The sequence below is a fragment of the Cyprinus carpio genome, chromosome A5, assembly GCF_018340385.1.
Source record: "Cyprinus carpio isolate SPL01 chromosome A5, ASM1834038v1, whole genome shotgun sequence".
In the NCBI taxonomy this organism is placed as follows: Eukaryota; Metazoa; Chordata; class Actinopteri; order Cypriniformes; family Cyprinidae; genus Cyprinus; species Cyprinus carpio.
The window spans coordinates 23,490,825-23,517,450 of NC_056576.1; the positions used below are offsets into that span (position 1 = coordinate 23,490,825).

General features: G+C 36.1%; 2 protein-coding genes across 2 annotated transcripts; one reads left to right on the forward strand and one right to left on the reverse strand.

The window, feature by feature from the left end:
• Positions 1-1,607: 1,607 nt before the first annotated feature.
• Positions 1,608-7,396, reverse strand: si:dkey-193c22.1 (uncharacterized protein LOC567837 homolog). The gene is made up of 9 exons (XM_019104604.2): positions 7,290-7,396; positions 6,727-6,758; positions 5,971-6,120; positions 5,766-5,886; positions 5,338-5,550; positions 5,159-5,242; positions 3,536-3,677; positions 3,216-3,378; positions 1,608-2,915 (listed from the first exon to the last, which is right to left on the reverse strand). Coding segments are annotated over exons 2-9 (1,113 nt in total). The 5' UTR covers positions 6,729-6,758; positions 7,290-7,396; the 3' UTR covers positions 1,608-2,677.
• A 5,425-nt stretch (positions 7,397-12,821) lies between these two features.
• LOC109090187 (chondroitin sulfate proteoglycan 4-like) lies at positions 12,822-26,473 on the forward strand. The gene is made up of 9 exons (XM_042756583.1): positions 12,822-13,087; positions 14,346-16,781; positions 17,283-17,370; positions 17,737-17,913; positions 19,564-19,762; positions 20,351-20,482; positions 21,770-21,942; positions 22,303-22,486; positions 22,971-26,473. Exons 6-9 carry the CDS (start codon positions 20,356-20,358, stop codon positions 24,998-25,000), a joined length of 2,514 nt encoding a protein of 837 aa, XP_042612517.1. The 5' UTR covers positions 12,822-13,087; positions 14,346-16,781; positions 17,283-17,370; positions 17,737-17,913; positions 19,564-19,762; positions 20,351-20,355; the 3' UTR covers positions 25,001-26,473.
• Positions 26,474-26,626: the final 153 nt, after the last annotated feature.

Sequence of the window (26,626 nt, forward strand, 5' to 3'; positions counted from 1 at the left end):
GCTCATGTGTAACTGATATGGCAGCAAACCAATATTAAGATGGCTCTGGGGTAAGAGCACAGGTTCCATGACTTGCACAATACAAACGGGTGGGTTATTTATACAATAAAACCACAACCACAGCCCATCTCGAATCTTATTCACAGCTCTGCATACCCTCGCCAAAACACACAACACTAATGAAATGGCATATAAATGAGCAGCCTGGAGGTGTGGAGGCCACACACAGCTGTCCACGAGTCCATGACCTCTCACCTGACGCAGCTGCCCAGCACTTCACCATCACACCGTGTCCCAAATCAATCACCCCGGCCTTCATATCACAACTTATGCCATTACTGCGATTAGCTTCAGCCTTAATGAAAGTCCATGCCAAGTGTTATTCACTGAATGTTTAGAGAGTCATAGATAGGTAATTAGACAGATAAACAGAAATAAATAATATTCACAATTTCACTAATATCCTATTGGTTACAATCGCACTTCAATAATATAAGAGATAGACAGACAAACAACTGATGCAGTGTGAGAAATTAGTGTACATTAGCAGACAGACAGTCAACACTGAGTGTATCGCATATAATAAACACAGAAAGGTAAGAAACCTCTACGTTATACACACTATACGCAATTTATAAAACATACAAACTATGAATTAGCATAAAGCGACAAAAAAAAAACATGTAAAATAAGATTAGGAAATGGAAATAACACGAGCGAAGAAAACAGCAACACATAAAACAGACTACTCAGAATTATTATATTTATTATTTATTTATTGACAGGAACCACTAATAAATTCAATAGCGATATCTTCAGTGACAGTGCGATCTTACAAGACAATTAACGTTACAGCTCACCAGACATCGCCTAAATAATCTCGAAATAAGTAACGATAATCACGCATATGGTTAACTCGAGGTCTGTGATAATAAAGGATCGTATTTGTGAATCGTCTCCCCATCAGTGATTATTCTCCTGCAGCTAACAGGCTAGCGGAGTCCTCGCCACAGCTAGCCCCGGCTACACAACCAACACACGCCGAGCTGAGCGTTTCCTTTTCACTAAACTCGACTGCTTAGAATATCATTTCTATAAACCGAATAACATCTTGACATTTCTAGAGAGACGTAAAACCGGGGAGAGGGAGCTGTATTTTGAAGGAAGGAAGCTAGCGCCAGTGGGCAATGTGTATGTGTTTTGCATGTCTCCAGTGTATCCGCAAATCCATGAGAACTCACCAGACCAGCCGACGTCTTCAAGCTTCACTGGGAGCCGCTCTAAAGAGATCTTCCTGCGCTCTTCCCAGCCATTTTTAACGGGTGATGCCAGAGCTTTGTGAAGCGGATACTAGTTCTGTTAGATCAGCTAGCTAGTGGCCATATTTAATCCTCGACATCCCAAACAACACAGGCTCGAGCTCGTCCCAGCTCCAGCTCTGCTTCATCTCAGCGGTGTGGGAGACGCTGCCTCACAGGGCTCGCTGTAGTACTTCGATTACACGGGAAACAGCGACACCTGCTGGCCATTACGACGCATTTGCCCGTTTCATTTGGAGGGTCGTTTTTGTCTCTGCTCAGCAAGGAAATAATAATAGAAAGTCAATCTGGCAGTATTTATAGTGTATTTAATGTAAAAGAAGAAAGGGATGCCAATTTTACATGATGCTGATGTGGACGTTAGTTACAGTTTCAGTCCAATGAATATATGAATGTATTGACTTATTATGCATGTATATTCAATACGTTTCTCAGTAATAGATCATACCTGTGCTTTGCCTTTGTGTGCTATTTTTTTTCCATTTCAACTCAATTATATTTCTAAGATAAATGTTTTAAGCATATGCCCCCAACATAAAGCAGTTTACTTATGAGGCAAAATATTCAATGGTTCAAGGTCAACACCTAAATATTCACATTAATGTGTTCTTTGTATTAACATTCTATTCTAATAATGACAAAAGCAAACATTAATCAATAATATTTCTATAGCATGCACAGCTGAAGCTTATGTTATTTAATGTAATATATGGTATGAACTGTGAATATGTAACAAACAGAAGAACTTCAATAGCCAAGTGACTAATTCTGTAATTAGGACACAAAGAGAAACATTTATGTATGGCTTGAATAAATATATTATGGAAGATTTTACACAAGTTATAAAAATGCAAAATAAGAATTTCTCCATCCGTATTACATTTCAAACACGAAAATATGTTGTATATTTGTATATTTCTGTCTTAATTGGAACGATTTCTTCTTATTTACATTTCATTGAACATTAACAGAATGTATTAACAGATAACAAACACAGGGATAATATTTTCTTTCACCTTGCCGTCTTGTATAAATGGTTATTGAACACATTTTTGATTGAAAATTAAACATTTCAGAAGAACACAAATCATTAGAACTTAAAGAGGTGGTTGATTGCGATTTCACGTTTTTAACGTTAGTTAGTGTACAATGTTGCTGTTTGAGCATAAACAATATCTGCAAAGTTGATGAACAAAGCATGAACACATGTTAAACTGCACCCCATAAACACAATCAAGCCTAGAAAAAAAACTGTTAACCACCCCTTTAAATGTAAACTTACAGTAAATCATAAATAACATGTAATCACTGTCTGGCATACTGGAAAATGATATTAGTACTGAATTGGATGATAAATATTAATCAACATAACCTTGAAATTTACTGTACTCCTGTTTAATACAGCCATAAACAGTGTGGTAAAAGTGCCTGTCTGGAGCCATAAGGTCAGTGACCATCTCTGTGTGGTTCATTTTAGGTATGAGATAGAGAGACATCCTGATAGAAAGAGCGGTGAGGAGCTCGGAGAACTTCACTGATGATTGCACAGGAACTATGATGTCATTGGTTCCATGGAGCAAAACCACTGGAGGAACTCTGCATGAAAATCATAGCAAATGATAAAGCATTTACTGTTAATTCTACAATGATATAAATAATAGCTTCACAGTAGCTCACACAGTATTCTGCATCTCTCTGAACTCTAGTAGTGACTGTTGGTAGCTGGTAAACTGCATTTATAAGTTGGCCGTTAATGGCACTACAATAGCAAACTGATGAAAACAATGACACATTATATAACAATAAGATCTTATTTAAATAATTTACTATATTGAGACAAATAATACAAATTAATTGGCACTGACAGTGTGTCAGTGGAAACAACAATAACATTACCTTTTCAACTGATCCTCATTCAGTTTCTTGAGTAACGATGACGGCGAATAATAATCAAAGTTCTCCACACCATCCATAGCTTTGTGCATAGTTGACACATATTCAACAGCCCTCATTTTCTCATGCTTATAATGATCCATTATACTGTAAACGCCACTCAGACCTATTACAAAAACAAAAATCACAACATGAATGAAAGTCAAGTTATTAATCAAGTTTTTTTTTTCTTAAGAAACAGCTACATTAACAGGGAAACTGCTATGCTAAATTATAAACAATCATAATACAAGAAACATAGTAAATATGGTGTATTGATTTACCGATGATTCCTTTAATGGCAGATACGAGATCTCTCTGTTCGTTGGTCTTAAGGAACAGTTCTTCTGCATTGTTCACCAGAAACAGCGTGGTAAGGGCACACAGATGAGCCCCTGCTGAATGACCTATTAATATTACGTTGTCCTGCATAAAAAAAAGTAGCCTAGATGAAACTGTTTTATCACTTACAACATAAAATATGACAAATATACACTACTGTTTAAAAGTTTGGGGTCAGTAAAATTGTTTTTAATGTTTTTGAAAGAAGTCTCGTATGCTCTTTATGCTCATTCTGATATGCTGATTTGGTGCTCAAGAAATCTTTCTTATTATTGTTAGCTGAACATGGCTGCTGCTGAAACCGTTAAGTTTTTGTAACAATACTGTGACATTTTTCATCAATTTAATGCATTCTTGCTGAACTGAAGTATTAATCTTTTTCAAAAAATTTTACTGGCCCCAAACATTTGAATGGAAGTACATAGCACAAGCACTTTGAAATATTAAAGTGCTAAATATTAAATCAAACATTTACCATGAGCAAAAGTACATTTAGTAAAGTCAAACTGTGTCATTTGCAATGCAATATTAACACCTTACAATTTTAAAGGTGCTGTATGTAAGTTTTTGTCTCTACTAAAGAAAAAACACCATAATATGTTTGCAGATATTTAATAAACATGCTAAGTTAACACTTGTTTGTCTGAAAAACAATGCTTCAGTCAGTTATTCTCCTTTGAAAATGTGCGTTCCGGCCGGAATGTCGGTCTCTGTTTTGGTTTTTTATAAAACCTGCCCACTTCCAGTTTACCCAATTGAATTTCAGTAGTTGGCGGAAAACACAACGTATTTCATTTCATTCATCGTCAAGTGCACTCCTTCTTGTTGGTGTCGTCAATCTGGCAACCTGCGTGTGAGTCAAGTCTGAGGAGGAGGGGCCGGGTGAAAAAAACCCTCTCCAATATTTTGAATTTGGACTGCAATACCTAGTTTAACCACTCAGTGTCAATCCTACATACAGCACCTTTAAAGGGTGAAATAACAGTGTCAAGGTCCAGGAAAGTATGAAAAGCATCGTCATAATAGTCCATCTGCCATCAGTGATTCAACCGTAATGCTATGAAGCGACGACAATACTTTTTGTACATGAAGAAAACAAAAATAACAACTTTATTCAACAATTCCTCTCCTCTGTGTCTCTCCAAATCAGCGTAGCGCCATTTTGGCAATTCTGAGTTGTACGCAGACGGCTTACGCTCTTCTGTGAGACACTTCTGGAGAGACACAGAGGAGAGGAATTGTTGAATAAAGTTGTTATTTTTGTTTTCTTCATGTACAAAAAGTATTCTCGTCACTTCATAACGTTACGGTTGAATCACTGATGGCAGATGGACTATTCTGACAATGCTTTTCATACTTTCCCGGACCTTGACACTGTTATTTATTTTGCAGTCTATGGGACAGTCTCAAGCCTCCCAGTTTTCATCCAAAATATCTTAAATTGTGTTCTGAAGACGAATGAAGCTTTTACAGGTTTGAAACGACATGGGGGTAAGTGAATAATGACAGAATTTTAATTTTGGGATGGAGTATCCCTTTAAGTTCACGGAGGATTGGAAACTCACTTGATCAAGATTGAATGTTTGTCCCTTTTCTCTCACCCACAGCAAACTGTCAGTAATGTCTTGAACCATATTTAAAACATTTCCCTGAAAACACAACGAACAGTTTGGAAAAAAACAAAACACTACACAAAAAAAAAATCATTATTGAATGCATAATGTATAATATAATGGTAGCGTACCTTTGGATATATGGAATAATCTGGACAAATTACAGAGGCATTAAGCTCTTTTGCCATTTGTAATGCTAACAGACAGTAAATGGAGCGGTCTCCTGACCCCCAGGCACCTCCGTACACAAATACAACCACTGGTACAGGAGCAGCATCAGAATGGCCCATGTTTGGTGAATAGTATAAATCTAGTTTGTTCCCTCGCCGACCAAAGGTTATGCCCTAGGAAAGGATAGAAGCACAATCAAATACTGTAGTACAGTAAAAAGTGACAAGTGCTTTTTCATTTTAATACTACAATGCATTTTGGTAATACAAAGAATTACTTCTGTCCTAAACATAGACATAACAGTAGCTTTGTTTCTTAAAACTCTGTACTGCATAGCACCCTGTAGCTAAAGAAACCACATTAACAGGAATATAAAAATAGAACTAACTTTCACATAGTGCTTGTTATTTTTGTCATTACTGTACCACAGTTTCCACTGAAAGTACAGTTTGCCATACTGCAGATATTTCAGCATCTCTAGCACGGCTCTTGTAAGGCAGTATATGCGCCTGCAGGGAGTGCAAGAAACATCTGCATCATTAAAAAGCCAACAATAAAAGAAGAGTAACATCAAAATGTTAATGCTATGTCACCTTGGTTTGAGAGCCTCTATATATTTTTGGTACCCTGGTTTATTGGGCCAGCCATAAAGCCACTGGGCAACAAGAGAGACACTGTAAGGGAGGCCCACTAATAATGCCCCTGCCACCACTGGAAGAGAGAGATAGCACTTCAACGCGATCCTGAAACAGGACAAAAGAAACAAACAAAACACTCTGGGGATGATTTATATTATAGTAGGGTGCAATATTACAGTTTAATGGCCATTAATTATATGTACTGTATTATTCACATTCACAAAAAGATTTATTTTGTCTTCTATGTTGTATGACATTTATTTTTGTATGCCACCTAAAAACATTAATATTGCCAAATATTATTACAATTTAAATTAAGGTTTCCTGTTTTTAAATATTTTAAAATGTAATTTATTCCTGTGATGTCAAAGCTGAATTTTCAGCAGCCATAATTCCAGTCTTCAGTGTCACATGATGCTTCAGAAATCATTCTGATACATTTTTTTGTGGAAACCGCAATACATTTTTAGGATTCTTAGAAGAATAAAAAGTTGGAATGAACAGCATTTATCTGAAACAGAATTTTTTTACATTGTTATTATTATTTTTTACAAAATATTTAAACAATGTAAAGTCTCTACTGTCATTTTTGATCAATTTAATGCACCCTTGCTGAATAAAAGTATTAATTTCTTTAAAAAAAATAAAAATACTATTCCCAAACACTATTTATGATTCATGTATGCTGACATTATTTAACATGATACTTACATTGTTTTTATGCTGGTTTTAAGTTCTAATACCTGGAGTAGCAAGAGAACAGATATTATAATATATACACAAACATATATGCATAGAATCAGATAATATTTCGGTAAGCTACTAGAAACATACCCAGAAGAAAGACCGTACTGTACAATATATATCATTTATATTTAATATCGACAGCGCCCCCTACAGGAAGAGACCGTTTTGGGCTCTCTTCTCTCTGATTCACCAGAAACATTTATGACGTTTAAAATATACATAAAGGCATGCAATGTGTTATTGATATCGAAGAGAACCGCAACAATGAGCATGACGTAAAGTCTCTAACAACTTAGCTCTTGTTAGATGTATACAGTATGACCTTCCCATTAAAATCTTCCCCAAAACGTAAGATTCGTAAGGCTTGACAAGCATCAAATAAACAAAGTCGACATTGCATCTGTTACATAATGATTGTATCTTGGATTTAGCTACATATTCAAGGATAGTTAAACAAACAGAACTGATGCTTTGTTCTGAAAACAGAACATCAGTGATGCAGAGAGTGCATTGTGCAGATGACATACCAGTGTCGCGTGAGCCCAGACAGATGCGTTCACTGCGTGATGAACTTCCTGCCTACTTCTTCTAGCATGCGCAGACGTCAGCCTAACGGTGTTTCTTATTGGCTCGTTGGCTCACTTGGGCGGGACTAATGTGCATGTCAACTCAAACGCACAACTGCTGTTTAGATTAAAAAATATATACATTTATCTAAAAATTAGGATATAGAAAACGATATTTCATTCGTGTATTTTAACGTTTATTAGTATTAAAGGTTGTTCTCTTATAGTACAATTTACCTCAAAACATAACAAACAGCGCTGGCGGCGATCCGTGTTTCTCATTGGTTTAAGTTCTTGTCATTTAAGAGGATGTTCCCGCTGATGTCCAATCAACACACGTGCATTTATTTACCAGACTGTCTCATCCTTCAAGAGGAACATGCTACCCCACACTAGTGATCCAATGTTGATATTAATCAAAAATATCACTCTTTCATAAAAAAAAACACAAAAAAAAAACAACGTGAACTTTTCACTCTGCCTTGCCTTCATAATTTATTTTTGCTACTTTTCAAATGCATTATGTGTAGATTTTGTTTAATCCATGTTAACCTAAAACTACGAACATCAGTCATAAAGATATGAATTAGTACGTTTACAATTATATTAAAATATAATATACACACACATAATTATATGTAGCCTATATATATATATATATATATATATATATATATATATATATATATATATATATATATATATATATATATATATATATATTACATTATATTTTTTATGCACACATATATGAAATTATGATTCTACTGTTGGATTTTAGGCAATTTGTTATTAGAGAAAATTAAATTATGAAATTAAGAAGTAAGAGTGTGTTAAAAAGTAAAAGATTTTAAGATTTATATATATATTTCCACGATTTCGAAGTACCGCGCAATGCAAAAAAAAAAGATTCACTGATATATTCTGCGTTGTATTTTATGCATATGATTATATCCTAAAGTTAATAATTGCTCCAAGTACAACATACGGTCTACTTTTATACGTGAACATGTCTGAGCTGTTTCTTTTACTGTCTATGGCTGTTCGTCGGGGTGAGGGCTAAAAATCTGAAGCAGGAGAAAGCTTGAGGAGGTGGAGTTTCTCCTCCACTGCGCTCTCTCTCTCTCTCTCTCTCTCTCTCTCTCTCTCTCTCTCTCTCTCTCTCTCTCTCTCTCCTACAAGTTTGTGGACAGATTTTAAAGTGAGGAAATTTGGAGCCATTAATTTGGTGACACAATGAATTAAAAACACACAGTTTCTTTATTTCAACCGGAATGAACACACTGCTTTGATGTTAAAATGAGGGCGACCCTTTTAAACGGACTACTCTTGCTCTTTGTCGCACTCGCACAAGGGGGTAAGTTGTTCAAATTGCTCAAATATGGCTGTCTGATGTAAATAATATAAAGAAGGACATTTCAGCTTTTACCTTGTGTCTACCTTTGATGGATTCAGCAAGGGCAAGCGAAGGATTTATGCTTTTCACCAAATATAACCAGACAGTATGGCAATGACTTCTTAACTAGCCCGTTTCTTATGGCTGCTGTCTGTGTAACGAAAATATAAATTATTGTCGTTTTAGCTGTTTGTGGAATAACTGACGTATATACAAACAAAGCTATTAAAATGTACGTTTACAGTTGGCTGTTCAATATCCAAATCATATTCATTGCCATTGTTGCATGTGTCTCTCAAATCATGAACCAAAACTGATGTGACAGCAGTCTGCACAGAATATAACATTCATGATTGCACAGATTTGTGGCTCTCAGAGATTATTCCCAGCTTGCCAAATGTCAGTGCTAGGCACAGAAAACAGACTTTTAGTTATTAATAACAATGAAATGCAGTGATTCACCAACATGCATTATGAAATTGTATTAGCCAGCATGTTTATTCAAGAGGTCAAGTTTATTAAAAAAGCTTTTGCTCTCCAGCATTATTCAAAGTTTAACGTCTAAGCAAATTCCTGTAATTACATGAACATTTGAATATTAATGTAATTTGCAATTGTGCTAAATTGTGTTTTATTGTTGCATCAGTTGCAGTTGTTCTGTGTTGAGCTTCACAATAGAAATTCCACTGAATTATCAAGATGTTTGACGTGGTGTTATTTTGGAGCACAGTGTCCAGACTTTAAAAAAATCTCGGGGATGTCAGATGTAGGACCTCTTTGTGTGATAAAAGAGACTAAATATAGCATGGCATTCTTGTTTTCTACTCTCTTACTGTCATTTCAGCTTTGGCCACAAAATTTGACCTAAATTTTTGGGATTTTTTATTTTATTGTATTCTTTTTTTTTTATATTTGTATGGAGAAGAAGGATACATAATTACTCATTGTTGCACAGTCAATGTTCAGTTGTCAGCCATGCAAAGTTCAGTGAATCACATTGCTTCACTGAACTGTACATGGTGCCTTGAGCATTGTAAACCAAACATTTAATATTCATTAAAACAGGAATTTTTTTTATTGCAACTTATAGCGTCACAAATGAATAATGGCACCACGGTGAACTTGCATAGTTTGACAGAATTACACTAAACATCAGTGTGTCATTTCAGTCCTAAAGTAGAAGTGTTCTGTGCCATACAAATTGAGGGTTTTGAACACGTTAGTGTAGATTAAAGGGTGATGTGGAGTGGCTGGGTTAGAAAACAGCTGCGTCCAGGCCTCCATCAATGGACAGCAGGGCTAAGACAATGTGGCCATGTCAGAGTCTTTTATGTTGAGAACAGGGTGCTGTCAGGGCAGAGCATGCCAGCACATGCACATGGGTATCACAGTGCTTCCCTGGCGCCATCCGGCTTGTCCTATAAAGTGTTGCTGCTTTTATTCATTCAGTCACTTTTATTTAATGTCTGTGTGAAAATCAAAATGAAATTTTATAGGGAAAGTTAACCCAGAAATGAAAAAACCGACTTCAGTTGCTCACCCTCGTGTTATTCCAAACCTGTACTTTCTTTCTTCTGTGTTACACAAAATAAGAAAAATATTTCAATGGACGAAAAAAAAAAAATCTTTGTGTTTCACATAAAAAAGAAAACCATACAGGTTTGGAATGAGTGAATAAATGAAAACTTATCCCTTTGAATAATAAAAATATTGTCCAAAAGTCATTATGAGTTGAATTGTGTAATTAAAAAGTGATGTAATTAACAAAAAGTTAAATTTGCAAAAACTCATTAATAGGGCTGGGCGATATGGCCTAAAAAAAAATCCCTGATTTTTTAACAAAAAATCCGATTTACGATTTAAACCGATTTTTTTTCCCCCTACTTAAAATCAATATTCAGATGACAAAGAAATTGTTCAAAACAAGTTTTAACTTTATTTTGTTTTGATTTTACCTTCTGGGATTTGATCTGGATTCCCCCTTCAGGTTAAATTGCAATCAGAAACAACAAGCCAAAAAGACAAGATGGCAGGTCCTGCCATTGTAAACCGTGAAAACGTTACATAAAATAAAATGTAACATAACATTCTTATCATACTGGATACAGTCTGTAAGACTGTCAAAGGTCTTTACTATTTATTTTTTTTTTTTCATGGGAGCTGCACTGATAGGGCAGAGTCAATCAGAGAGCCACTTTTACCGCAAAGTATCAAAAGCTAAATCTAGTCAGAAAAAGCATGTCTTTTTATCAATCTGTCATCCCTGATATGCAATGCAATGCGATACAAAAGGGGCTATCATTCTTTATCATTTACCAGTCAAATTTGTAACTGAGACAAGATGATTAAAAAAAAAAAAAAAAAAAAAAAGAAAAAAAAAACACCTTAATGCTGGAAAGATTATACTAGCCCATCATGCATCTAACCATCCATGTGCACACTCGGTGTTAAGAGCTGTTAAGATTAAAACTGCCAACTCCGCAGTGAGTCAGTGTGATGGACGTAGGACAGAGCAAGTGTAAATATATATTTCTAGTCTATATCTCCATCTTGTTGTAAATAGAGCAGACAGTGTCTAACTGTGTCTACACCGTTAGATAACAAGAATAACAACGGCAGCTAATTTCATGAAAATCAAATACACTTCTTCAGTTTTTGAATTTTAGGTAGGCTATGTTTTATGTTGTATCAAATGCTTAAGCCCATTCTGAACTACGGGAGCCTTGAGTGGAGCGCCGGCGGATGTTAAAAAGAAAACCGATTTTCATTCAAACAAATCGATGTAAACTACACATTCGAGTTAATCGATAAAATCGATTTATCGCCCAGCCCTACTCATTAACAATATGCACAGAAATTAAAGCGATGCTTTCACTGCTACACTGTAAAATTGCCAGGAATTTACAGGATTAAAGAGTATTTGTTTACAATAATTTACTGTAATCAGAAATTTTCTGTGAAATCAATACATGCTGGGTCATTATCTTACAAATTACTGTGAATGAACAGCAGAATGATGTTAAATCACAGTAATTTACTGCTCTTGTTTAAATGTGAATTTGCATTATAAAGTGGTCTTTAACTGTGCCACCTAGAGAAATTTAGTTGTTTACTGCTGTAATTGTTTTGAAGTCAACATAATAGTGGTTAGTGATTAGCATTTGTTTGGGATCTCAGACCTTGTATATTCATATTCAAATTTCTGACATGTAGAAGTGTGATAAATGAAAACATTTGTTAAAATTATGACAAGCTAGAAAATGAAATAAGCTAATTGCCTGACTTTAAGATAGTCAAACCATTCTTAGCATGAACATGAAGATTTTATTATAGCATTAAGCATGACAATTAATCAATAACTTATTTCATATTCAGAACTGTTTGTGGATGGATCTTTACAATAGTGAAGCAACTGCTGAGATACATCTTTGAAAGATGTGAAATCCATACTCAACATACAAAACCCAACAATGGTAACACTCAACAAATAAAAACAACACTTACTTATATAAAGCAACACAAACTGCTAAAGGTGAACCAAATACAAAATCAGTAGCACAAATAAAAACAATAATAAAAAAAAAAACTACATTCATGCTGCATTGCATGCTGAGTGCCTTCATAGTACATATGCACTGTAGAAACAGAGTATGATGCTGTTTGTTTACAAGAAATTTCCGAGAGCGCAGTTAGAAGTCCCGCTGTGAAATTACTGTGAAAGCAATGCTATTATTAACCTGGAATATATTGTAATTTCACACTAAAATTTTGGTAACACTTTACAATAAGGTTCCATTAGTTATTGTTAGTTCTTGTATTAGCAAACATGAACAAACAATGAATGAACAATACATTTATTACAGTATTTATTAATCTTTGTTAATGTTAGCTAATGAAAGTACAGTCATTGTTAGTTCATGTTAATTTAAAGTTCATTAACTAATGTTAACAAGCAGAACTTTTGATTTTAATAAATGCATTAGAAAATGTTGAAATTAACATTAACTACGATTATTAAATGCTGTAGAAGTATTGTTCATGCTTAGTTCATGTTAACTAATGTTAACTAATGAACCTTATTGTAAAGTGTTACCAAAATCTTTCACATTGTACAATTGACTTATGGAGCATTCCTTAATTAAAAAATAAATAAAAATAAAAATAAAAAAGCGTCATGGGTGATGTTTTCTTATGTGCAACTTCATTCTATGGTGATGGATTTGTGCAGTTAAAAGGGACAGAGATTTCTAGCCGTAACACACTGCACATTCGCTTCCGCACCTCCAGACTGAGCGGCCTGCTTTTCCTGGCTGCAGGGCAGAATGATTTCCTGCTGCTGGAGATGAATGCTGGCAGACTGCAGGTGAGTCATGTGTGGCTACTTCACCTCCGGCAATGTTTAGATCTACCACAATAAACCAATATGTGAAAACATGTCAATTCCATTTAGGCTCGAAAAGAATCAGATTGAAAGAAAAAAAGTGATAATGAAATTGTATTTCTAAAAGCTTTTTATCAAGTATGACAAGCATTTTGTGTTGAGACATAAACTCAACACATAGAATATCACCATCCTCTTCAGGTAAGGTATACATTTTGCATTAACTTTGGCTGACGAATGTGAGCTTAGTTGACATTGTGAGAAAAATGGATACTCCCAATATCCAGTTTGAAAACTTTGCATGAATTTCTGAAATGGATTTTGGTTTTTACATTTCACTCGGTGGCATTCACATAAGATTCCTTTTTTAGAGGATATCTTTGGGCTACAATAGAACAGACTGTGCTGAACATTGAGGACTGATTAGCTTGTAATTGAAAATATCTTTGAACTTTCACATTTATCTGAGGTCATTAAATTGTGCATTTTCTATCCTTTGGCTGTGACCCTCTCTGAATACATCACAGAATAAAATTGCTTTCAGTTGAGAAAAAGCTAGAAATATTCAGCAAGTTTTTCTTAGCTGTCTGATGTAAGGACAGTGACATTTTATGTTAAGAGTAAAATGTATTTGCTGTAGACAAATGCTACTGATTACACTTGTCTATTTTCAACATGGAATAGAATTTCATGAACATAGTGCTAGTTTTCATTTGTTAGTATAACTCAGGGGTTTTCAAACTTTATGATAATCTACTACTAAATATTGTAGAAACTTAATTTTCTGTAAAGTTGCTTTGCAACGATTTGTATCATGAAAAGCACTATATAAATAAACTTGATTTGAATTTAATTGAATTAAATAACCCACAAATATATCTTAGCTGCCTATTATATTTTTCTCCATTTACACTGTGAGAGAAAAAAAAAAATATTAATAGCATTATAACAACAACATTTTGTTTCCAAAATTAAATGATGTGCCATTATACGGTCACTGTATAAAAGCCAAAGCAAATTATAAAGATTATTTGGAAAAAAATTATTTTATTTTATTTACTGTTTACTTTAATGTTGGACTGTATGTATTAATCTAGCATAAACTGAATTTTTAAAAAGTATTTGGACCCCAGTTATGTCTAGAGAATTTATAAAAAAATATAAATCTGTGTGTTCTTTTGTATAGGATTGTGTAAGTAAAGTTGTTTTTGTTTTTTTCTATTGTTCCTGTCATTGACAGTTAAGGTTGGATCTGGGATCTGGAGAGCAGATCCTTCTCACAGACAGTGGAACCCAGCTGAATGATCTGGCCTGGCACACTGCAGAGCTTTTCCATGACATTTACAATGTCACACTGACTGTGGACAACCACTCCAAAACCAGCCTGTGAATGCCAGGCCCAGAGCAAGAGCTGCACATCAATAATGGTCTGTATGTTGGTGGTACGGGAGGTTTGGATCAGGCCTATCTGTCCAGAGATCTCAATGGCTTTCGTGGTTGCCTTGATGAAGTAATATTTAATCAGCACAACCTTCTTTCATCACTGAGGCCCTACTCAGGGTTCAAGAATGTCTATGAAGTTTCCCTAGGATGCAGCCCTCAGTTTTTTGCCAATGAGGATGACCTAATCAGTTTTTTCAGCTCACAGGCTTACATATCCCTTCCTCCTTGGACGGCACAACGTGAATGGACTTTTGAATGCTCAATCCACACATCAGCTGAAGAAGGGATCATCATGTTCAACTCAGCTCGACAGGGAGATTTTGTCGCACTGGAGATCCAGAAAGGTCTCCTTGCTGCAGTAATCGGTAAAGATGGAAGTAAGACAGAGCTACGTTCCCTCACCCTAATCAATGACAACAAATGGCACAACCTTAAGTTCCTTTTCACACCGAAAAACCTCCAACTTACGTTAGATGAAGAGACTGTAAAGTCCGTCACTTCCTCTAGATCAAAAACATTTCATCTGAAAGGTTCCTTTTTCCTTGGGGGAATAGATGACAGCACACGTTCTGAAGTCAGAAAGGTTGGCCTTTCCTCGGTATCAGGGAAACGTGTTAAAGGTGGCTCCTTTAAAGGATGCTTCAGAGATATTAAAATAAATAATGTCAAAATGGGTCTCCCCAGTGCTGTGGTAACCAAAGACATCTCTGTTGGCTGTGAACCTGAAAAGGAGCTGGATATAAGCAGCACAGTGAGCCCAACAACCCTTCCCATGACCTTTATTGACTCTGTCACTCAGCTGCCACCTACTGATGTTTCCACCCTAGCCAAAGGTCTTGTCAAGAAGTACAGACACAATTTTCTACAGCTTAGGAACCTTATTGTCCCAGAAGGTGGTCGGGCATCCTTGGATTCAAAGCATATTAAAGTAAACCTTGATTTCAAGAAGCTTCACATCTGTCAGTCTCAGATCATCTTTAGGATTGAAGAACAGCCGGTGTATGGTCACCTTAGGCTTGATGTAGACCAGGAGCAGGCTGAGCATACATTCAGCATGCTGGATTTGTGGCACAGCAGAGTGATGTACATCCATGGGGGATCTGAAGACCCACAGGACCTCTTCATGTTCTCTGTGTTCTCCAGTAGCAGAAAGGATATGCCAGGCTATCTAAAGGGACACAAGTTGTACCGGTTTAATATCACCGTTACACCAACCAATGACGCCCCTGAGTTGATTCTACCTGAGGGAAATCTGTTCACTCTTTTGAGCAACTACACAGTCCTCGTTTACTCTGTGTTAGGGAACCTTTATGCCGATGCAGGGTATTTGGAGAACGAAAACAATCCAGGTACGCCAGTAGCTTCTTTTTCCCATTCAGCTCTTGCAGATGATAAGATATATTATGTCCACACGGGTGTGAGGAACTCTAGGATTGTGGTGAGAGTCAGTGATGGAGAGAAGGTGAGCAACACTGTGGTTCTTAGAATCATGGCTGTGGGACTTGAGTATAAAATCAAAGTTTTTCATGTTGTTAGAAATGGAGAAAGATTACTTACACTTGATGACCTGTGCTACCATGATGCAGATTCAGACTTCAGTGATGGGCAGCTTGTCTACACACGGCGTGGTATCCCAATAGGGGATTTGGTTCTTGCAAATGACACTTCACAAATGCTGTACCAGTTTCACCAAGAAGACTTGGAACAGAAACAAGTGCTGTTCATTCACCGCGGGATGAATTCTGGGCGTTTTGTTCTCTTTGTGTCAGATGGCAAACACTATGTGTCCTCTCTGTTGGATATTAGCGCACAGGATGCTTATTTAAAAATTGGCAACAACACAGGCCTGTTGGTTCAGAAAGGGCAAGCCAAAACTCTTACTAATGCTAACTTTAGTGTAGAGACAAACCTTGACATCCGGAAAGACAATGAAATATTATTCACAATCCAAGATGCTCCAAAACATGGTAGGCTGTATTTAAAAGACAACAAGATTGAGTCATGCACCCAGCATGACCTGAGAAATGGCTACTTGTGTTATCATCATGACAACAGTAAGAATCCGGCTGATGTTTTTACACTCCTGGTGGAAGCAAAGGATCTTCGACTTGATGTTAAAATCCATGTGAAGGTGTACCTGGAAAGCCATCAAAGGCCACCCAATGTCATTCATAACAAAACCTTGCTGGTGGAGGAGGGAAAACCAGTCAAGATTGAGAGCAATAAACTCAAGGTAAATGTCTGTTATTGAGCTATTTTAGCATTATTTTGCTCCATCAAGGGATTTTGTTTTTTTGTTATACTGTAGATTCATGTCTTTTACAATTTACAGATTTTTTTGTCTTTGTTTTTAGCTCTTACAGGTATGTTGGTATAAACAGTGTTGGGGAAATTATTTTAAGACTGTAATTTACCAAACCACAAGCTATCATAATTTGAAGCAGTTAAACATAATAACCATCCGAACAAACTGATTCACTAGATAGAAGCACATTTTCCAGTGCTACATTATTGGACCATTTAGGATGAACTGATTGACTTGAATGAATCTGACTTTCTGAAGCTACGAGAGAAGCTACATTCAGAGTAGCATTCTAGAATACAATGCTAATGTGCTATTCCCAATAAAGCCAGAGAAGCTATTTTACCGCTGCTTGATGGGAAAACGTAGCTTGTGCTCCCCAGCACTGAATGTAAGATACAAAAATAAAATATTATGTCTGTTTCTTTTCAGGTGACTCACGAGGCTAGTTTACCCTCAGAAATAACCTTCACTGTCCAAGTTGCTCAATCTCATGGATATTTATGCTGTTTTATTGCGGGTAAAGATCAGTACCAAGGAACACAAGAGGACCCATTAGGGACCTTTTCCCAGCGGGATGTTAATGCTGGCATATATTTTGTGTATTGTTCGGGTATTTATGCAGATATATATATATATATCATATCATATATATATATATAAATATATATATATATATATCAGGCCTATATTGTGTATTGTTGTTTTATGCATATAATATATATTCTTTATTTTAAAAGAATATATACTTTGTTTTGTGTGTATATATATATATATATATATATATATATATATATATATATATATATATATATATATATATATATATACTATATACTATATATTGTGTATATTTTTTTTTTTATTTTTTTTTTTTACTTGGCAGGTAGAGAAAGAGTTTATTTATTATGTCCATGACAACACAGAGACCTTAGAGGACCACTTTACTGTCACAGCAAATGACACAGACCTGCGAAAACACAGTGCACCATGGACTGTTTATGTCCAGATCACATCCGTCAATGACGAGCCTCCAGCCATGACAGCCAACAGGGTTCTCAGGGTGAGATTACTATATATAAACTTGAGGTTCCAGTTTGAGAATGTTTTATGGAGTATGAGAACTCTGCGGAGATCTGGAAAAAAGATTTGTGTACAGTTTTAATATTTCATTTTCTGGGTTCTGACATTCCCTTTGGTGTCTATCAGTCACAGAAGAATAGAGACGAGTATACAGTTGTTTCTGAGACCCATAAAGCCAAGCTACTAGTCATAGACATGTAAATTATTGGCTTCAACTTTAAGAGAAGTCTAAGTCACAGATCACAGACCACCAGGGTAAGGTCAGAAGGGCTGCTCTGCATGCCTCAGAGATGTTTAATTATTGAAATGACACAATCTAAATGGTTTTACTTGTTGATCCCAATTACAAAGATTTCATAAATATTTCCAAGGCCCACAAGGTGGCTCACTACAACTTTTAAAATGCATGTTTGCTATTTTTTATTACAAATGTATATGTTTTTATAAAGTGTGATTTATTTATTTCAGTGCATTGTATTCAGTTGCTTGACAGTGGTTTAGAGAAATTAGATGTTAAGATATCAACAAGAAATTGCAAGCTGCATGTGTCTTTTCTCTAAACTTTTAACTGTGCAACGTTTGGCCCTCTAATGGTTAAAAATAGAACTGCGTGCATCTTGTGAAAGAACATTGTTTTGGTTGTGTTTCAGTGCTGCTGCTCTGCACAGATGAATGTGGTTCGAGGTACCGGTCAACACATTGATACAGAATATCTTATCAGAGCAGATGGGCAACTAAAAAAATTCTTGTTTGTCTTTACAATCAGAGTTTGTCAGAGCTTTTCACAATTCTCCCAGACAGAGGTATATTTTTCTGTGTGCAGATATGACTTAACACCCACAGACAAATGCTGTATGTATACAATTCCCCATGAAATATGTCCCGACATTTCTAAAATATAAATTATTATTATAGACTTATCAAAGTATATTTGGGTTAAGTAAAGGCATGATTTAGAAGAATATTTGCACCCTCTCATTAATAACAATATTGTTTTTTTTCTGCTGAAAGACTCTCTTGATTCCTCCTGATTCTTGATTAGTATTATTATTATTCCTCTTTATACAGTACAGTACACGTGTACATATACTGTATACAAACGTTGCATATATTTTTGGACCCAAAATATGTTGTAATCAGCTAGAGTCAGGATGTCTCCTTATCTTCTCTGTGTGTTTTGTACTATTCTTCGGTATCTGATTAGGAGATCAGCATTCAAATTAGTTGAATTAAGCTTGTTTTCCCCAGCTGTCACTTGATTTGAATAAAGGTGTGAAACTCAGAGCACAGAAGAGTTTCTCAGCAGAAATGTGTCATTCATGGGTTTTAGAATTGATGGCCTGGATTCACAAACTGGGTTTAGATTAAGCCAGGATTAGGCATTAGTTCAATTAGGACACTGCCTAAACGTGCCTTAGAAAAAACATTACTGGTGTGCATCTTGAGACAAATCAATAGTACTAACATGTTTTAAGATTTGTCAGTGCAAGTTTCTTTAGTCTGGGACTAGGCTTAAGCCTTGTCTGTGAAACCTTAATCAATTTTACCATTCAGGCTAAGCTGTCTGAATAAACTACAAACATTTCCAGCACTAATCTGTGCCTCTTTATTTGTGTGATTGTTTACTCAGGTGTGGGTGGACTCCATCACAGAGATCAGCCCAGAAGATCTGAAGGCAGAAGATGAGGACACACTTCCTGAGCAGCTGGAGTACATCATAACCCAACCCAGCAACGGTCACCTGGCTCTAAAGACTGCCCCCAACAGGCCTATCATGAACTTTACTCAAGCTTACATTGACCAGTAGCAACTGCTTTTCGTACATAGTGGTGAGATATCCCACACAACCTTCTTAATTTAAAAAAACAATCATCACATTATCAGACCATTTTCAGAGAAGCTGTGCAATAGTGTGTCCTGTTTAACCACTAGATGTCAGTGTTGTGCATTAAATCATAGCACACCACTGTTCCTCCTGTGCTTGTCTTTTTTAGCTGAAAATAGGCTTGCGTGTGATGTGGCACGGAATGATTCTTTTGTCATGCATTTTGGACGTGGTATACATCATCCAATGGATTCAGTTCTGAAAAATAAATCAAATTATTTAAGAAAGGAGTAAAGATTGAGTTTTAGCCTTTAATACTGTCATTATACCAATATATATATATATATATATATATATATATATATATATATATATATATAATATATATATAATAAATATATAAAACTTTGAAAACTGTGTCTTCATTATTTTTCTTTTATTTAATTGTTTTAGTACTTGCATTTATTTTTTGTGACATTTTTTATGTGAAGTAAGCTGTGTGTAACGTGAGATCACATTATAATGTTTCTCTGAGGTTGCGGTGCATTGTAAGCTAAATTCCTGGAAATGTTTGTTCTCTTTTACTTCTCAGGCCCCATGGCAGGAGGTTTCAACTTCCAAGTAAATGATGGTGTGAACTTTGCTCCCAGGCAGATATTCAGTATTACAGCTCGTGCCCTGGTTCTTAATCTAGAGAAGGCTGGACCTCTTAAGGTGTTTCCAGGTAACGCTGATTAACATGGGGTAAACTTCAGCAGTGATCTGGTATATTCTGTCACACACAGATTATCTATAAGGAAATGGTTGCTGTAATATCAAATATTAGATGATATAAAGTATTTAAAAAAAAAAATATCAGAGACAGCGCTTTAGATCTTAGAAAGTGTAAATTTTGTATGGAATCTTAGTTTGCTTAAGTTCCAATAAATATTGGGCTCTCCATCTCTTTTTATGGAGTTAAGAGAGAGTAACGTCATGTTACGGCAGTGAGGTCAGGATCTGGCTGGCTCGCATGCCAAGTCAGAGCACTAGATTGACACATCCTTTCCACTCTGTATAAAGTCAACAACTCTGTCTCCACCCACTCATAGCCAGTTAAGACCTCTTAAGTCTCTGAGCATCAACACAGTGTTTCATGGTTTCTTAATCTTAGAGCAACCGATCCATGGAATATCAAAATGACTTTAACTGTCGGGCTATAAATAGCCTTGGAAAACTGAACGAGTCACTACAGTCATTTGCTTAATTTTAGAAACACTTCGTCACATGTCACATTTAAAACCAGAGCTAGAAAAAATGCCATTGTCTGAGAAAACAACATCTGCTTTCAGTTTTATAAATGGCTATAGAAACACTGAACTAAAAGGTAACATCTGAAATAGTTTTGTCTGTTACGTTTCACAGAAGTGTGCTTAACTCTTTATTTGTTCATGGAGTTTGTTAGTCTATATTTCTCCTTTCCGTTTAATGTTACTTTCTAGTTTAGTTTAATATAACATCACATCCTGTCAAGCTATTCTTGTGGCATTTGTGCTGAGTGAGTAGCCAGGGCCTCTTTCAAATGGTCCGACACAACAGAAAACTATGAATACCGAAACTGTGACCTTCAGTTAAGGTTTTGAAATGAATCAAAAAAGATTATTTTAGCAAAATCCTTCCTGGCATATATCTTGTAGTTCTTCGAGTACAGTCACTCCAATGTGCTTGAACCTAAAAGTGATCTGAAACTGGATCCTGAAATGCTTGCCTTGCCTCAATCTTTCACTGTGTTTACATGTTTGAAGCAAATATAGCTTGCAAATTTCTTTTTGGTTGTAATTTCTGGTTCAGATGCACTTCTATTAAACCTCACCACAAAAAAGCTACACATTCACATTTCAAAGCACATGAGCTACAGTACTACTATACACCAGACAATGTGGTTTGGTTTATAGTCTGTACCAGACCAATGTGTTGTTTTGGCAGTTTTCAGAGCTATTCTTATGATATTGTCTTTTTTTTTTTCATCTAGGCTCATTGTCCTTGATTTCAAACAACATTCTTCAGGCTGTAACCAATGATGATACCGGCATCTCAAACAGAACCATATATTTTACTGTGATCAATCCCCCAAAAATTGGAAAATTGGTCAATTTGAAGGCAGACAAGACCACAACTGATATTTCATCCTTCACACAACAAATGGTGAGTGTTGCCAACCTCTTTTTCCCAAGTCAGTGCCATGCATATCAGAGTGCAGGGCAATGAATTATAAATTTACTTTAACTATGAGCATAATCTGAGAGCCTGTCATGTATGAAAGTTAAATGTAACATGTCCTAGTTAGCAGCCGCGAGAGGAATAGCTTCTAATACAATTTGGGCTGATAATTCAAACATGCAATGACACAATGATGATATGCAGAACGAGAGTAATAATAAGAATTAAATGTGTCATATCAAGAAATATATTTTTACAGTCATGTCCAAAACTTTTTTTTTTTTGCATGTTTTCTTTTTTTTATGTTTTATGTGTTAGTAACTCACGTAACTTGAATCATTACAGGTGGATGAGGGTGAAGTAGCGTATCAGCAAACTCATGGGACGTCTTTGGGATGGTCAGCACTAGACAAGTTCACATTTACTGTGTCCTCTCCATCTGCCACGCTTCAAACCCAGATGTTTGAAATTGACATTTCTTACGAAAATATCGGACCTGAACAAAGTTCTGTGCTCCTAAAAAATAAAGGTACAGTATGAAAATCTCACAAAACAATTAATATTACCTAGTACCTATTTAATAGTACCTATTAATATTATCCATTTACTGTCAATAATGTTGTATTATTTGATCAAAAATACAATAAAAACTAATATTGTGAAAAATTATTTAACAAATCTGATAACTGTTTCTAAGTAATTTTCAGCAGCCATTACTCCAGTCTTTAGTGTCACACGATCCCTAAAAAGTCATTGTTATATGCTGATTTGAATCTCAAGAAACATTTCTTATATTTTGTGGAAACCATGATACTTTTGTGTCAGGATTTTGAACAGTTGCATATGTAGCTGTAAATTATGTGTAATATAAGTAAAGGCTTTAAAATGTTAAGAATTTAAAAGGTTATATTGTAGAAGTATCCAAATGTACTCTAAATCTGCCATTCTGACTGAAATGTCATGGCTTTTGTCAAATAAAATTTATGGTGTTGTTTTTTTTTTTTTAAATGCAGGTGTGGCGGTAACTGAAGGAGATAAAGTGATAATTGACAAATCAATGCTGGATGCATCCAATCTCATGACGAAACAACCTGAATCCAAGTGCAGCTCTTATGAGGTTTGGTACCAGGTCACGTCTCTTCCAAAGCATGGTATCGTTGTTGGGGAACGAAATTTTACAAAAGAAAAGCCCAATTTCTCTCAGTTCATCCTTAACAAGTATGGAATCACATACCATCACGACAACTCTGAGACCACCCATGACCATTTTGATTTTGATGTGTATCTGAACCTAAAAAGCAAACCACCAACCCATCCCCTAGATACCTCAGAGGTTGTGTCAGAATCATTCAACATCACTATAATCCCCATAAATGATCAACCACCTGTTTTGAAGACCAAAGCTCCCAGCCTTAAAGTTGTTCAAGGAGACACCGTGGCTATCGGACCCAACATCTTAAGTGTGGTTGACCTGGACAGCCCAACAAGTGAAATCCGGTACACAGTGATTAGCAAACCTAGCAATGGTTTCCTAGCCATTTCAGAGTGCATGAACGAGTCAGTGGACTCCTTCTCCCAGACTCAAATCAATAATGGAGAGGTGTTCTTCATCCACGATGGCAGTCCTTCATCTGGAGCATTCTACTTCAGCTTCACCGATGGCCATCATCGTCCGTTATATAAACTCTTCAATCTGGAAGTGGTAGAGATCACTGTTTCACTGGCTAACAACACAGAGGTGCTACTGGACCAGGGGCACACTTTTGTAACTCTCACACGGTCACACCTGGCCGCAGTGACCAATGGTAAAAACACTACAGTGCACTATAAAATCACAGTACCGCCACAGTATGGTAAACTCTTACTAGACAATGAGGACGTCACTGTTTTCAGTCAAGATGATCTCCAGGAGGAAAAGGTAAGGTACCACATGGTCAACCTTGAGTCATCCCATGATAACTTTGAATTTGTGGCCTTCACAACAGAAGCAAACCTAACTAACCAAGTAGTTAACATCACTGTTAAACCCCTCATTAAGTACGCAGAAGGGGCAACATTTCCTAACCGAGTTCGAATGAAGCTGAAGTCACATTTGCTGAATGTGTCTGATCTTGCTTTGTTGAGTGATAGTGACCCGTCGTTTGAAATTACCTCACCTCCGGAGAATGGCAGGATTGTCTGGGCGACTGGGAGCAAGGGAAAGAAAGCAGAATCTGTGGGATCTTTCACTTTTAGTGAACTACAGCAGGAGATATTGGCCATTGAGGTGAAGGCCAACCTGACAGGCGTCCATGAAGTAAATGACTCTTTCAGATTTGTGCTTAAAGCCAATAACGTCCAACCTGCCAATGGGATTTTTGCTTTCAGCATTGTACCTCATGTTCCATCTTTGTCAACAGTGATCGCAATAACCACGATCAAACCTGTTTTTTATAACCAATCCGCTGCAGTGAGCTTGTTTCCATCTTCAACAGCTCCACCTGTGCAGCCAACACACCAGGTGACCAAATCTGGTTCAAGACTCAAAGGTCGCAACCATTGGGGTAATTCAAACAGCATTGATACGGATACTACTAGCCTAAAACCAACCCATGGGGTGGAGGAGATTTATCCCATAAATAATACCCCAGTAAAAGTAGGGTCAGTTTCCCAGATGGGCTCCTCCTCAAACTCAATGATCATCATTTTGCCTCTTCTTGCTCTTCTGCTTCTGGTCATCGTTGTGGTTGTGTTGGTGCTGCTCTTGAGACGGAACTGGAGGAAGAAACCGAAGCCTTTAAAGTGTACATCAGGTACTTCTGCTCATCCGGACAACCCATCCCATAAGGACCAGCCACAGTGGCCTGCAACCATCCCTGTCCTAACGGTCACTCCTCTGACCCCAAGAAACGTGGGAAGTTCAACCATAACCAGACTGCAAACCAGAAGTGAGAACACAACGTATGGCACATCTGTGTGCTCTTTTGGAGACCTGGAGCCTAAAGTTTCACAGCTTTGCAGGACCACCAACCCCACCTTGCGAAACAACCAGTACTGGGTATGACCTTTGATCTTCAGATTTGTCACTGTACTCTCTGATAATCAGACTGAAATGTGATCGAAACACTATGTTCAAGTTCTGTTGCCCCACATGTCTCAATTAACTGTGTTTGTCTGATGTTTCGCAAAAATTGTAATACTTTCCCATGAACCCAAATACTAGGGAAGAAAACATACATCTGAAGATTTGGGCATTACTTGCTAATTATGAAATGCTAGGAAGTTCATTATGTATTATAAAAAAACAGCATGTTTAGTCACAACGTAACTGAAGTACAGTAGTGACAGATCTTTTCTTTTGTTATTTTGATGTAGATTCAAATGAAATGGATTATCAAATGTAGGGCAGGGACTTGGTTCTATGCATTGGTTGCTGATTGGATGGAGGCAGATCTGAATGCATGCTTGCAGTTAAATATAAGAAGGGGGCGGTGTTTAAGTTGTTTAAATGATTGAAAAAGCCCAGCATATGTCACCAGAGAGAAGTCTGTCACCAGAAGATTGAGTTATGATATTTGGATTACAAATTACAAGCTCAAAGAAATGGTATGAATAGAATCATTCACAATGAAATCAATAACATGCATTAAGAAAACAGATGAATTTCCATTTCATGACGATTTTTTTTTTTTTTTTTTTTTGATCCTCTTTGGCAAGCTAAGTATTTGAGAATGTTCTGTTGTATTTTTTGGAGGAAGTTATTTTGTATTTTTGTGCATTTGCTAGATGCACAAAGTCATTTGTGAAGACACAAGTGATGCTGGGCATTTAAATTTTTGTGTCTACCTCAGACCAGACGGCCTCATAATAAGAAAATGACAATGTCAAAACAAAAAACAAGGTATTACACTGAAATAATTTCAATGGGATAACATTATGTGGTACTATGTTTTGTATACTGAAACTATTTAAAGCCGTAAAGATATTTATTTATGATTTTAGAGTTTCTAAAAATATTATAATTACATTTATTCCGGCACTGAGATGATCTATGTGTGGTGTGCACATTCAAACGGCACAAATATGTATATTTTGGGTACGTTTTACTTTCATGTATTACATATATGTGTGTGCTATAATTGAATGTTTATAAAAATGTTTTTGTACTCTCAAGAGCTTCCTCTTAGAAGTAATATAATACAGCTTTAAATGATGCAATGTGATGAAACTACTGGATTCTTGCCACTGATCTCTTTGTTGTAAATGAAACACTGTTGCCTGATTTGAATAGTATCCAAAATATGAACTAATTTCAGTATATTCAATTAATTGTAGCAGCTGTGGGCATATCGCTACATTTAGGAATAAGTATAGTTTTTCAATACGCTGTATGTAACATAGCATTTCTATAACATCCGTATTGTACAAAAATGTCAGTGTGGATTTTAAACAAGCTGAAACGAAATACATTGTATTTACAGTAGGTTCAGTTCTTCAGAAATATGTTTCTGTCATTGTATATTTTTATAGCCATTTGTCTGATAATAGTTCTGTTTGTCAATAAATGGAGCATGTTCTACAATCCAGCCTTCTTGACTTCTGACAGCTCTACTTGAGTAAGCAAAATGTGATCAAATTAAATAAATCTATATAGAGCTTATTTCACATGCAATTTCTTTGTTTAGATTGA